Genomic DNA, 14,813 nt, shown 5'->3' with positions numbered 1-14,813 from the left:
ATCCAACAAAAAGCAAAGAGACCTGAGATTTTTAATTTATATGCAGAGCTCCTGAACACTTGGGACTTATACCAGAACAACAGTGTTTAGAGGAGTCCCTGACAACATGGACCCCCAGAGCACTAGAGAGCCAGAAGCAGAAGAGGGGGCACTGGAGTTGATTTGGAGATGTGGGGCACAGATGGCCCGGAAATCTCCAGCGATCTACAAGATCTGTGTGTTCCAGGCACTCAGAACTGCCTGTTCCATCTGAAGTTTAGGGGGATGGTTAAGAAAAATGGCAAGGGGAAGTGTGCATGTCAAAGCCTACTCCTAATGCGGGAGAAGTTCTGCAAGGATTTCCTCTCCTCCGGCTCCCTCCTGTGTGCACCGTTATATTTTATAATGAAAGGCAGGAAGAGCTGGTCCCATAGTATTAATCCAATAATGTATAGGTCTAGTGGATACAGAGTCTGCTTTATTTTTCAGTTCAACTCCTATTCTCTGAGTTTACTTAAAATCTGTCTGTCAGATGGATCACAAAAAAAAAAAAAAATGTATGTACATTTTTGGAAAAGTTTGAAAAACAAAACAAAAAAGACCTTTTAGCTGCAGAAGCAAAATATAATGTACAGCAGAACAGAACAAAAAAAAATTCTATAGGGGAGTAGTTTCTGTCTAAAAACCAGTGTGTTTATATCACATGTATCTTAGTAGTTTGACCTCTGTTAAACACTTCCCTTTTGTTACTAGTATAAATATTCCAGTTGCAGTCATGGACTGGAATTGACTGCGTCCTATGACCGAACATTTGCTTGTGGTCATAGAAATTTTGACAAAAACAACTCACACAGCAATGTGATTTATAGGTAAATTCATACCACTTTTCTACATGGATAAAAACATCTGACCAAAAACATTTTGGATGTAGAACATGCCAAGAGAAAAGCAGCAAAATTCTATAATAGAGCTCTGTGTGGTTCAAAAGCTTCTCTCTAACCAACAGAAGTTGGTCCAGTAAAAGATATTACCTCACCCATTTTTTCTCTCTAATATCCTCGGTCCGACATGGCTACAAAAACACTGCATGTCATATAGATACGACGTAGAGGAAAAATCGCCACATTAAGTTTCAGAAAAGGTTACATCTCCTATTCAAAAATCCACAGAGGTGAACGCTGAATTGGGAAATGGGGGACAGATTAGCCCGTAGACTTTTCCGCCATGGTTCTTTGTCTAGCTACCAAGGGATGGATTCTCAGCTGGTGTAACTTGATGTAGTGCCACTGACCCTGAAGGAGTAACACTGATTTACACCAGATGAAAAGCGAGTAACTGGATGATTCTTTGTCCATGAAAAAATTCATCATTACATGCAATAGTGGACACGAAAATGCAAATCAGATATAGGTAAAAACAAACAGGAGAGAAATTACGGTTTGGTTAATGTGTTACTGTAGGTTGAATGATCTATGGTAGTATCCTAAATTAGCAACAAATACCCATGTATGTCAATGGGCCTATTATGTGCAGCTATGCATGGCTCTTGGTGCAGAGATACTTAGTATATGAATATTACTAAGAATCCAAATATTCCCGCTCTTGATTGGGTACCGTATACGATTGACTACATTCACCCCCTTACTGAACTACCTGACGGATTGTTGTGATGGATTGATTAATGTGAGGCTGATGTGCTTTGGCACCAAAGTTGAAAGGTGCCATAAAAGAAGAAAATGTGACATTTTTATAAGTGGGGGAGCATTGCACATGTACTGAGGTGCCTCTGCTGTCAGCTCAGTATATAAAATCAGAAAAATGAAGCATATTAATCAGCTTGAGCAAACCTGCAGGACAATCGGAAGTGGTCTAGGTGGAGGGTGGTGGTTTGCCTCTTAACTTGTTTCCTTTTTCTGTTTTAGACTTGATCTACCAGCAGACCAGGCAACCAAAGTGACATTGGGAAGGTTACATTTCAGTGAAACAACAGCAAATAACATGAGAAAAAAGGGGAAACCTAATCCTGACCAAAGGTAGAGTGATGGTCCTCTGGGGGGCGGGAGTGTAAGGGAGGAGTGACCTGGCTTACAATGAGGCAGATATAGTCTGTGAAAGTTTGTGTTGCCAGCTCTCATGATTTTATCTTGAGTTTTATGGTCTTTGGTGTCTTTCTTGAAGACCCAGCTCCTGAAGTTTTAGAATTATGTGAGAGTCTGTTTTCATTTTACTACCAAAAAAAGAAAAGTTTCTAGTCCTCATGGTTGCAGCACAAAGCTGGAAAATATCATCCAGATTATACTTTAACGGCTCGGAAACCAGAATGCAAATAAAAAGAAACCTAGATATAGAGTTTAAAAGCTTATTTATTTGTAGCCAATCTCATGAGTTTTTGCGGGCCTGATACATGATTTCTTGAATGGTTGGAGTTAGCAATACTGAAATCTTTCTATTGACTTCAATGAGCATTGGCTCCAAAGAGTATTTAACAGAGAATGAACAAAACAGAGAGTAAGAAGTGTTAATTTTCCTCCAATTCTGCAAAATAAGTTGTATTTTAAACATACTACTATTGTTGGTAGAATAATTTGGCCAGAAAAATAGTGAGACAGTCAGAGTCTGGACCCCAAGAGGAGGGGAAACGGGGACTGGCAGGGTTGTAGGAGTAACCAGGCTGATGGAAGCCAGGGAGAGACCTTTATGTTGGTAGACTGGCTACTGTTATCAGGGCTCTGAGCTATGGCAGCACAGTATTAAGACACCCAAAATTATAAGGCAGGCAGTGACAGAAGCCCTTAATGGTCAGGGTGGTCCCCTACAGTCACAGATACGTTATGCCTGTGAGATTATTTCAGCTTTCTTGTGAAGTCATTGAAATTAATTTCATATTAGATACTTCATGCTGGTGGTTGGACTATATGCTGTCAGTCAGGACCAGTCCTATTTATTGTCTGCACATGTCTCTGAAAGGATCATTGTGAGGGTAGGTACAAGTTTATTTGAACCATGTTCTGATTTTCTTTTCACAAGGGAGAATCTTTTGTTTATTGTTGGGCAGCGTGCATTTTATAATTGTTTGTAGTACACATGGTGATTTAGGGATCTTCATGTTTTTGAGGGCTTGTTGTGAGGCTATAAATAGTTCTGTATATCTGTGTGTGTGCATGTGTGAAAGATGGACATGTTTTAAGAGGAGTACATATTGAGAAGGGAGTGAGAAGACATTCAAAAATATGGGGAATTTTAGAAAGCTCTTGGATTGTTTTTAAAGTATGCACAGTTTATAATCTACAATAGGCACCTTTTGAACAATTAATTTTTGAAAAAGCGTATGTGTTTGTATCATATTTAGGAAAAGGAATTTAGAGTAAGGGACGACTTTTGCTCTGTCCTTTGAAGACCACATTTAGGGCAGATCCAATTGGACCCAATTCTGCTCATTTTTACATATGCCAGGAATCCTCCTAAATAGGACTACCCATGCGAGAAATGTCTACAGGATGGGCCCATGAGGGGTAGTCTTCCCATGATTTTTAGACTGCAGTTCTATTTTATGAAGAGTAACTCAAAATGGCATTCTGAAGTTCCATATTTACTATCTCTTGATTATTTTTGTATCAACTGTGCTCAGTTTACAAATAATAATTTCTAACTTCTGGGCCTGCGAACTGTCTGAGATTGGGAGTCAAAAACTTCCCATTCCATGTCTCCTCACCCATGTCAAATATTCTGCAGGCTAATTTATGTCCTTCATGACACCTGTGCAGTTCCATTGCTTTCAACGGGCTTAGTACTGGAACTTAGTAAACAACTGTGTTGATGAGGTACAAGGTAGGATAGAACCCACAGCTCATGCTGTTGTAATTGTGTTGACTCTGCAGGGTTAAAAGGAGCTGAAAACAGTGAACCTTTATTTTTCTCATTGTAGTAAAATACATTTGACTCTGAATACACAAAAGGAATAGATATGCTAAATAAAAAAGCTATTTTTTATAATCACCATTGGACTGCACTCGAAAAGGAAAAGTTCATGTTCTTTTTTTGTAGAAATATTGAGAATTAAATAAGATGAAAGAGAACTAGCATGCAGAGCTGAAAAAAGAATAGATTTTGCAGTTCACTGTCAATGCCAACAAAACAAAAACACCACAAATTGTTTTCTGTTGAACCGCAAATGATTTTTTAAAAAGTTTTTGGTGAATTAAAAAAATTCTGGGTGAATGAAACATTTTGTTTTGATTTGAGCATTTGTAAACAGTTTTATTTTAAAAATTTTAAAATAAAATTAAAGGTAATTTCAAACCAAAGTGATTTCAGACAGAAAAACTGAATCATTTAGTTTCAAAAAATGTCAAAGTGAAACATTTGATTTTTTTCCTCAATTTTTTTTCAAAATGGACAACTTAGCAAAACCGATGTGAATTTGCTAAATGTTTTTCACTGAAAAAAGTTTTCATTGAAAAATTTCACCCAGCTCTAATTACATATGCCACTGACCTATTATCAGAAACATTTAATGTTTTTCTTTTTAATAACATACCTACTTCTTATATAGTACTTTTCATCAGTAGATCTCAAAGAGCTGTAGAAATGAGATCATATACACAGCTACTATAGTCATGTAGTATTTTTTGTGTGTGATACATGTACTTCATAACAATTTAATAGTTTGTAATAACTAGGCCTAGGTCCTCCCCTTCCCCCTTTAGTTTAGTTGGGGGGGGGGGGGGACTGGGCAGGGCAGTAATTGCTGCAGTCTGTTCATTTTTGTTATAAACATTTTTTTTAAATTGCCCAGGTGCTGAGAGCTTGGGCTGGGTGTTCTTTTGTGGGTGGATTTAGTATACATTTCTATAAATCAACGAATGAGGTCTGTGCTACTTTATCTCTCCTGTAGCCTCTGTTTTCAGTGCTCTGCTCCCATGAATAACTCCAGTGCCTGCCTCTGCTACTGCCCATAGTTTTTCCAAGCAGTAGCAGCATGAAACTGATCTGAGTCTTAGCAGTTTTTCTGTTGCTCAGATTATTTTGAATAGCTGCAGTACAACTGACCCCAGTACTATAATTCTGCTTTGCTGCTGCCTGGTAAAGCAGAGCTGTTGTAGGTGTCTGTTTGCAGATTCAGGAAGACAACTGCATTTTTGCATCCAATTCACATTTGGATCATTATCTTATGAACCATAAGGGCGAGTATCTTAATTTTTGCTTTAAATAAAAGCTTATGTTCTGCAGAAGTTCATGGTTTAGGCTCCCACACCCCCCAGATTTTTTTAGCACTTGTGCCTATGGTGCCAGTCAAATAAATAAATGATTGAATGGACAAAAATAGAGGACTGAGAATGTAAATAATGGCCATATCAGTAAAAGGACTATAGCAGCGTTCTGGTCTGATATGTTTGCAATGGAAGGCGGGGTCATGTATATAAAGACATCACTTACTGCAGTGTGGCAAAACTTACTGAATGCATCGCGATGGGAAAAACATACACTCTAGTCCGCCATACTGCAGAGTTAAAGATTAAAGAACTACAAACTGAGTAGTGGTTAACAGGCACATCAGCTCATGCTCTAATTGGTCAGTTAGAAGTGCACAATTCTCTGTATCACAGATGGTATAGCCTTGCAAAAACACAAGGCCTTTATAAAGGAGTGCTGAGTTTTTGGCACTTTGGTATTTTGTTTAGATCCACATTTTAATGTCTGAATTCAGTGTTAATTTTTTATTTTTAATAAGGAAATAAACAAAAAAGCATTAGGATTTTTGTTCATTGAGCTTTTTTCTCTGAGAGCAAGATTAATTTTATTTGATTAATGTAAAGTAATAGAGTTCGGACAAGGGGTAGTATTTTGTAGAATGTGTGGACGTGCTTATTTAGGGGTCCCTCATTGAAAATGACAGCTAACTTAACTTGTGAGTGCAAAAGTTATATATATTACAGATGGTGACTTCTCCAGGAACTGCTGTTTTTAAACCTTGCATGTCTCCAGGCCTATGCAAATATGTTTGAATATGATGGAAATTTCCATGTCTCAGTTGATAAGTAGAATTCATCTGGTAGCTTTGATTTGTTGCAACTGCCATTCCAAAGTCAATTTATCTATGTCCACTTTAATCAGCAATGTTATTATCCAGGCAAAAAAAAAAAAAAGTTAAGCCGTTAGAAAATCTCATTGTTCTATTCTTTTCCTGAGGCATCTTAATAAGGTTTAGGTTGTTCAAAGCACTTAGGGGTCATGGATTCAATACATTGCTTAATTGTTGTTTTTTGTTTCTGGAAACATCCTCGAGCTGCTAAGTGCTTTTCAGACATAAAAGAAGGCTGAGTCTCGGTCACAAAGAGCTTAGATTCTAAAAGACACAAACAGGCAAAGGGAAGAGGAAATTGGTACAATGTTGTTATTAAAGTAGCACTTTGGAGCCCTTGTCCTGGACCTGGACCCCATTGTGCTGGATGCTGGACAAATACAGAACGAAAAGATAGTCCTTGTTCCAACCAGTTTACAATAAAGAAGTGGTAATCAGCCACTTCAAGTAATATAGTTGTGGGATAGTTTCATAAACATAAGTTATTCCTAGGTACCCACAATGTGGACACCAATGTACCTTCAGTCTGATTTACAGTCCAGAGTGTGTGCATGTTGGGAATGCAGTATGCATGAATTCAAGCCCAAACCCACCTCTTATCTGTTCAGAATGGACCTCGGACAAAATAAAAGGAGAGTGTCTGAAAACGGGTAAAAAAAAAGAGAGAGAGATCTGTATGTTCAATGGGTTTCTTTAGGGAATGGGGAATCTTTCGAGTGAGATGTGTTAAAATCTGCCTTTCTCTCTCTTGTCCAGTGTCCAGTCCTTAGTGAGCTAGTAGGCTAGAAGACAGTTTGTTGGCAAATCAGAAATGATTCTGAGGTCTGATCACAAACCTAGTTACTTGAAAAGCTTTGAAGTTGATCATCTTCCTTAACATTATAGTAAAATATAATACAAGAAAAGGCTTTGCGGGCACTGCAAATGTTCTAGATGGGAAACGTTTCTTTAGAGGTTATCCATTTTGATGTGTCAAAGTTCAAAAATGTAGTTTAAATGTGAAAGATTTGTATGGCATTTCATATTCCTTTGGTAAATTTGATAAAGCAATAGTAAATCCGTGCTAAAGTGTCTTTGACTGTAACAAATGTTTTCAGGCATCTAACCCTGGGCAGTTTGAGAATGACAGTGATGTGTTGTGGCAGCGAGGACATGTTCCAGAGACCATAGTCTGTCATGGTCGAGTAGGAATTAACACAGATGCACCAGATGAAGCACTGGTCGTCTGTGGAAATGTGAAAGTGATGGGGACAGTCATGCATCCATCTGACAGTCGAGCAAAACAGAATATCCAGGAGGTGAGTGAAGTGGAGCTTTTAGGGCATTTACATTTACACCACAGTGCATGTATGAATTATCCTTCTGACACACATGAAGTAGATTCTGTTATCCTAGACACGTTGGAATGTTGGCCTTAGGAAAGTGAATGCACTGCTTGCGTTGTGGAGCCATCCTGTTTGAACTGAGAGGTGGGGGGGGGGACTTTGAACTTGGATGAGGCTGTGTCTGTAAATGAAGTGGTTTGACTGAAATGTAACTGGGAATACAAGTAAAAATAACAGCTGGTTAATGTTGAATAGGGAGATGTTTGATGGCAGCTGTGTCATGCTTCTCAATATGCTTGTGCAACCCTTGATGTGACTCTGATCCTTAATATTGGAACATGTGAAACGTGGTCTTTGTGCAATTAGGTTGATACAACTGAGCAGCTGAGAAGAATAGCGCAAATGAGGCTCGTTGAGTATGACTACAGGCCTGAGTTTGCATCTGTAATGGGAATAAACAATACCCATGAAACAGGTATTCAATCAACTCTTCTTCTCTTCCAGTGTCTGTCCTTTTATATTTGTATCATAATGATTAATTCCCTGGCATTCCAATCTTATTTTTAGGATCCTAAGGCCTTTTGCAGTGTTTTTCTTTTAAAACTGATGTGTATGAGAGTATGTGGGTGTCTGATTGTGTGTGTATATGTCTCCATTTTAGTAGATGCAATCAGCTGACATTTTCCACGGTTGGTGTCGGCCCGGAGGTGATACACCTTTTCTAAGGCTTTAGCCAAATTGCTTCAACCATTTTTGTGTGTATTTGAGCATTTAAAACATAAATCCATATTATTATTTACCTGTATTACCATGGTACCTACGAGCCCTCATCATGGACCAGGATCTCATTGTGCTACATACTGCCTTACATATATGGGCTGAAAATTTGTGCTTAAAACAAAACAAAAATGTCTATTGAATCTATTGAGACTTGGCTTCTTTTGTAAATCTTGTGGCGATCTAAGGTCCAAAACAGGTTGAATACCGTCATGTCTCTTTTCCTTTGTCTATAAGTGATAAATAACAGTCAGCATGGACTTGTCAAGAACAAATCATATCAAATCAACCTAATAGCTTTCTTTGGCAAGGTAACAAGTCTTGTGGGGTGGGGAGCAGGGGCAGGGGGAAGTGGTAGATGTGGCATATCTTGACTTTAGTAAGTCTTTTGATATTGACTTGTATGACCTTCTTATAAACAAACTAGCGAAATACATCCTAGATAGAGCTACTGTAAGGTAGGTGCATAACTGATTGGAAAACCATTACATAAGAACATAAGAATGGCCATACTGGGTCAGATCAAAGGTCCATCTAGCCCAGTATCCTGTCTTCCTACAGTGGCCAATGCCAGGTGCCCCAGAGAGAATGAAAAGAAGAGGAAATAATCAAGTGATCCATCCTGTTTCCCATTTTCAGCTTCTGGCAGTTTGCAGATGATACCAAGTTGGGAGGGGTTGCAAGTGGTTTGGAGGATATGATTAAAATTCAAAATGATCTGGACAAACTGGAGAAGTAGTTTGTAGTAAATAGGGTGAAATTCTATAAGGACAAATGCAAAGTACTCCACTTAGGAGGAGCAATCAGTTGCACACATACAAAATGGGAAAGGCCTAGGAAGGAGTACTGCAGAAAGGAATCTGGGGGTCATAGTGGATCACAAGCTTAAATATGAATCAATGGTGTAACACTGTTGCAAAAAAAAAAAAAAAAAAAAAAGAGCAAACATCATTCTGGGATGTATCAGCAGGAGTGTTGTAAGCAAGACATGAGAAGTAATTCTTCAGTGCAGAGTAGAGCGGATTAGGCCTCAGCAGGAGTATTTTGTCCAGTTCTGAGCACCACATTTCAGGAAAGATGTGGACAAATTGGAGGGAGTCCAGAGAAGAGCGACAAAAATGATTAAAGGTCTAGAAAACATGACCTATGAGGGAAGAAAAAATTGGGTTTATTTAGTCTGGAGAAGAGAAGACTAAGGGTGGGGGGGGGACATAACAGTTTTCAAGTACATAAAAGTTTGTTAGAAGGAGGAGGGAGAAAAAATTTTCTCCTTAACCTCTGAGGATGGGACAAGAAGCAATGGGCTTAAGTCGCAGCAATGGCGGTTTAGGTTGGACATTAGGAAAAACTTCCTGTGAAGGTGGTTAAACATTGGAATAAATTGCCTAGGGAGGTTGTGGAATCTCCATCATTGGAGATTTTTAAGAGTAGGTTAGACAAATGCCTGTCAGGGATGGTCTAGATAATACTCAGTCCTGCCATGAGTGCAGGGGACTGGACCAGGTGAGCTCTCCCTTCCAGTCCTATGATTCTATGATCTGACTTCTACTTGGTTATTTTTGATTTAGTATTTGTAATTGTTTTTTTCTTTTCTTTCCCCTTCCTCTTCCTTTCCATGTTGTTTTCTCCCTTCTTCCTCAATGTTCACTTCGAATCCGTAGCTTCTATTTTTACCCCTGTAACCTCTCTGTTTGCTGTTCCTTCCTTCCTATCCACTCCGTCCATCTGCACTATATGAAACCAAATGGGAAGAGAAATGTTTCACGTCACTGTCTTTTCCCTGCCCTTTACATGCTCTTCAACTTAGGTGTAGCAAATAACAAATTGCAAAGGGCAGAAAACTTGTAATTATTATTTGTATTGCAGGAGCACATTCAGACCTCAGACAGAATCAGGACCCATTGTGCTAGGGAGTGTCTAAAACATATAGTAAATTACAGCCCCTGCTCCAAATGGCTTGCAAATCTAAATGACAAGAAAGAAACAAGCTGAAGGAGAAGGAGCTTCCTCAGAGCCAGTAGGATGTTATCTATTACTCCTCCTCATAATACAAGAACAAGTCAATGAATTGGAAGGGCAGCAAATCTGCATGATCATCTGGTGGTTATGAGTTCCATAGGCTATTGCAGAGGCCAAGAGTTTGGCAATTTTATAAAGGATTAGACAACTAGAACATTATATTGGATGAGATTAAAAAATAAGGATAAAAGCCCTCTTGTTTCAGAGAATAAGCCAGCCTCTAACTGAAGGGGAAGTTGGGAAGAAACTTAAGCATCTGATTATGGCCAATATCAGAAATACAGGAAATTGGGCTAGGGACCCACCTGTTCTGTCCCTATAGAGCAAATTCCATATTTCTAATTGAGCCATCCAGTAAATAATATATATATGTAGAAGCAGATAGTAGTTCTAGATAAGGGAGTGTGTGGTTTAGAATGGTGAAGACTGAAATGATAAAAACCTGTAATTAGAGCTGCTTGAAAATTTTCTGAGGGAATGTTTCTCCATCAGAAAATGCTTTTTTGTCAAAATTGAAACATTTTGGAGAAACATGCCTGGATATGGGAAAAACAAGCAAACCAGAATGAAGCATTCTGATAAAGATGATTTTTCTTTCCATTTTTTAATTTTATATTTAGGTAATATAAAATACAAAGTCAAAACTGGAATGGAACATTTAGATTTTATCAAATAAATGTTTTGATTTACCTGCAATAATAATAATAATTAATATATTTTGAATTTTGGTTCTCAGGAAATTTGTTTTGTTCCATTTTGGAATGGAAAAAAATCAAAATTGCAGAATTTCCTACAAAGAGGAAAATCTGGTTTCTGCAGAGCTCGACTTGTAACTTTTAGGATGGCCACATTAGGGAGAATACAAATTACAATCTGAGAGTAAATTGTTTTTTTGGGTTTTTTTTACACTAGTTTTTCATTATTTTGCAAACAGGAATAATAGCCCAGGAGGTGAAAGAGCTTTTGCCGACAGCTGTAAAAGAAGTTGGAGTTATTACCTGTGAAAATGGAGAAAAAGTAGAGAACTTCCTCATGATTGATAAGGTATATTATTGGTTTACTGCCATTCATTTATACAGTGCTATGGTACTGGACATGAAACAAAGACTTTAAGACAATGCATTTTTAAAAAAATTCAGAAGCAAATGCAAGTGCTTTTTTGTCCAGAATCAGCCACATAGGTTTTGGCATTCAGAACTAATTTGCTTTTTTTTCCTTTGGGGAAAGGAAGCTTTGCTCTTGAACCATATTTTTTTATTAGTCCAGTGGTAGGACTTGGTGAAGATCCTGGCTGTCTAGTAAATCAGTTTCAGTTTAATTTTTTGCTGACCAACAAAAATTAATTTCCTTTTTCTTAATAATTTGGTAATGTGCTGCAGAAACATTTTTGAGGGTCTTGAGGCAAAATGCATTAAAGCGGAAATGACAGTTAAAGAGAGTTGCAAGTAAATAGTTCTTCTGGATTCTTTAAATACCTGTCTCTGTTAGTCACTTTTGGTCTTCAGTGTCTGATTCATATTTGCTGCCTTTAGTTCTCATTAAGGAGTCATGTGAAGAGGTCTATGTGGACAGTAAGGGCCTGATCCCGCATGATGATGTGTGTTTGTAGACCGCTGCCCCCATATGGAGCCTCACTGAAGTCAGTGGGGTTCAACATAGGCACAGGAGTCTGCACACATGGAGCCTAATATGCTCCTGCCAGTCAGGGGTATCTTAGTCAGCCAAGAGAGTGAAATTTCATCACGCTAACTTGATCACTAATTATTAAGGCTCACAAACAGGTAAGAAACTTCTGCTGGACCACATATTTTGTGTTTGTCAAGATGCAAATGTCAGTCTTTCAAATTTGAATTGATCTCCTCTCTGTAGGTATTTGACTAAGAGTTTTTTTTTAATTATTTGAAATCTTAATATAGTAGTATTTTAATTGAGAGATACTTAAAATGAAGTGTGGTCACACAAAATTTGGATAGAGATGTCTTAGTGGTAGAGCTAGAGCAGCCAATCTTATTACAACAAAAGTCTTTTGTGTCGGAAAGTCTGAATTAATTTAATGGTTCTTAAGAAGAATTAAGCTCTTGTGGTATTTTACTTCACAAACTGGTAACTTTCTTATTCTAATCCTCTTGCTTTACACAAATGTAAAAGCTAATTCTGTATGTGGTGTGTGAAATTTCTCTATCTTAGACCATTATCATAACTTCAAAATCCTACAGGAAGAAATGTGTATGGTACACAGAGAAATTAACATGCTTTAATGATGAAGATAATGCTGTTAGGTTTGTACTTTGCAGTGTCCTGCTATATTCTGATTTGTTGTGTTTCACAAATGTGTAGTCATAAGCTGAATGTTGAATAGTCAGAACAGTCGACCTTAGAAATCAAAGTGTCGTCTCTTCTAGTCTCTACAGTGACAATATCAAAAAGCAGATCTTACTGTGGAGGGTACTTATGTTATCATAGATAAAGATTATAGATTTGTGTGCATAAACCTGGGATTTGAGCAAAACTTGATTTAACAGGAAAAATTCTGCCAAAGTGAAATGAAAATTAGTAGGGAGAAGAGAACATTTATAAATATTGGAGGTAGTTACATTTGGTCTGAACGACAGCATGGCTATTATCCCATATTCATTGTTAACTATGTCATTTCAACTGATTTTTTATTCTGTATTTTATTGAAACTGTTGTATCAACCAGGCAAGGTACTAACAAGCTTCAACAGGACTTTATTTTCAAAGTGGAAACCTCTTTACCAAGCTATTGCCGCACCCTGTGTAGCTCTCTCCCAACCTCTCAACTCCTCCCCCCTCCTTCCTGTTTTCTGTCCTTTCAGACTCCCAACAGCCAGTGCTCTCAATTCTAATAATTACAAGCAACATCTAAACACCACATTCCCTCCTCTCTTAAGAAACTCTCCCAATTAAAATAAACATTATTGTTCTAACCACAAGAACAAATATGAAACAAGACACTATACTGTTGGCAGAAATATTACACTGAAAACACTGTAGATACTACATAACATAGTCTCTAGTCCAGACAGGTTGTTGTCTGGTTCAGACAGGCCATCTCTCAAGCCCTGGTTCCAGTTCAATGTCTTGTTGTGTTGGTACTACGGTGAAGTCATCCAATGCAGACTGGGTGTTGGCATAATCTCCTCTTGGTGCATAGGCAGGTGCAAGATAAGAAGCGTTCCATACCCACCCATCAGAAAGTCGATAGGTGTAAGGTCCCTTCTTCTCTATGATTTTAAAAGGAGCTGTGAATTTATGGTCCTTTGCATAAAATTCCAGGTTTTCATACTCTAATGAAGGAACCACACTCAAACTTTGGTTCCTTAGCACCCTGCCACTTGTCTGTGAAAGCCTTAGAGTTTGCTTGGTTCTGTTCAACTGTTTTTTCTCACATCATCGTCGTTTGGGGCCTCAGGTCGTGCCTTTAACAATCCAGCAATGTTCAGTTTAGTATTCATCTGTTTCCCATGCAGTAACTCTGCGGGTGGTCTTTGCATTGTGACATGTTGTGTAGCCTGGTATGCTTGCAAGAAATCAGTGGTGAAGGGTATCCACAATCGCCCTTCCAGTTTAGCCATTTGCAAACTCCCTTTCAAACTTCTGTTAAACCGTTCGATTTCCCCATTGGCTTGAGGGTGATATAGGGTCGACCTTCTGTGTAAAATGTTCCTCTTTGCTAGAAAAGTTTCAAACTCCAGGGAAGTAAATTGACTACCATTATCTGAAACCAGTTCTTTGGGGTTACCTTCACTGCTAAAAACTGAAGAGAGGAACTTAATTACTGTAGCAGAAGAGATTTGCGATGTAAATGCTACCTCAGGCCATTTACTGAAATAGACTATTAAAGTGATGGCATAATGGCAGTCAATTGGAGCAGTATCAAAGGGTCCTACAATGTCAATCGCCACTTTTTCCTATGCAGATTCAAGAAGAGAAACAGGCTGTAATGGAGGGGTACATGTCACTGCTGTCTTATCATGCATTTGGCAAGTGACACAGGATTTTATGAGTGCTTCAGTTTGAGAGTCCATCCCTGGCCACCAATACAGATCCCGTAGTCGTTGTTTGGTTCGGACAGTTCCTTGATGAGTATCGTGTGCCAGGTGTATGAGTTTTGACTGTAATTCTTCTGGCACAAGGAACTGGTGTGTACCTCGTAGCACACAGCCATCAAACAAAGAAAGTTCATCCCGAACTCTAATCAAATATCAAATAAGGCAGCAAAACTGAGTCAAGGTTTTTAGGGTTACTGAGCTCTTTGTCAGAAATTCCTGTAGTTTTCGTTGAATTGGACACGCTGAACAAGCAGCTTGAAATTGTTCTCTTGTAACTGCAGTGAGAGCACTTGTAATAAGCGCAACTACTACATCCTATCCTCCAGTGGACCATCTGGTGAAGGCAAAGGCAGGTGAGAAAGGCAATCAGCTACCACATTTTGGTTTCCAGGCTTATATTCCAGTTCATAATTGAAAGAGAGTAGTCTTGCAGACCATCGAGCAATACGGTATCCTGCTCTTCCCAGTCCTTTTGTGGTGAGCAGCATCGTCAAAGGGCTGTGGTCTGTGCGCAACTTGAATGTGCGGCCCCACAGGTAGAGTTCTCCATTTTTCAGTA

The 14,813-nt window shown here is 38.5% G+C and overlaps 1 protein-coding gene across 1 annotated transcript in view; it reads left to right on the top strand.

The window, feature by feature from the left end:
- Positions 1 to 14,813, top strand: part of MYRFL (myelin regulatory factor like) — a 59,710-nt gene that overhangs the window by 17,729 nt on the left and 27,168 nt on the right. The window contains exons 10-14 of the mRNA XM_075126214.1: positions 1,902 to 2,012; positions 2,869 to 2,959; positions 7,159 to 7,359; positions 7,753 to 7,861; positions 11,117 to 11,226. Of these exons, the coding sequence (XP_074982315.1) occupies positions 1,902 to 2,012; positions 2,869 to 2,959; positions 7,159 to 7,359; positions 7,753 to 7,861; positions 11,117 to 11,226 (622 nt within the window). The remainder of the gene's footprint in view (positions 1 to 1,901; positions 2,013 to 2,868; positions 2,960 to 7,158; positions 7,360 to 7,752; positions 7,862 to 11,116; positions 11,227 to 14,813) is intronic.

Source organism: Caretta caretta, chromosome 1 (assembly GCF_965140235.1).
Source record: "Caretta caretta isolate rCarCar2 chromosome 1, rCarCar1.hap1, whole genome shotgun sequence".
Taxonomy (NCBI): domain Eukaryota; kingdom Metazoa; phylum Chordata; order Testudines; family Cheloniidae; genus Caretta; species Caretta caretta.
Note: the sequence above shows the minus strand (reverse complement) of the source record. Positions and strands in the feature narration are given on the sequence as shown.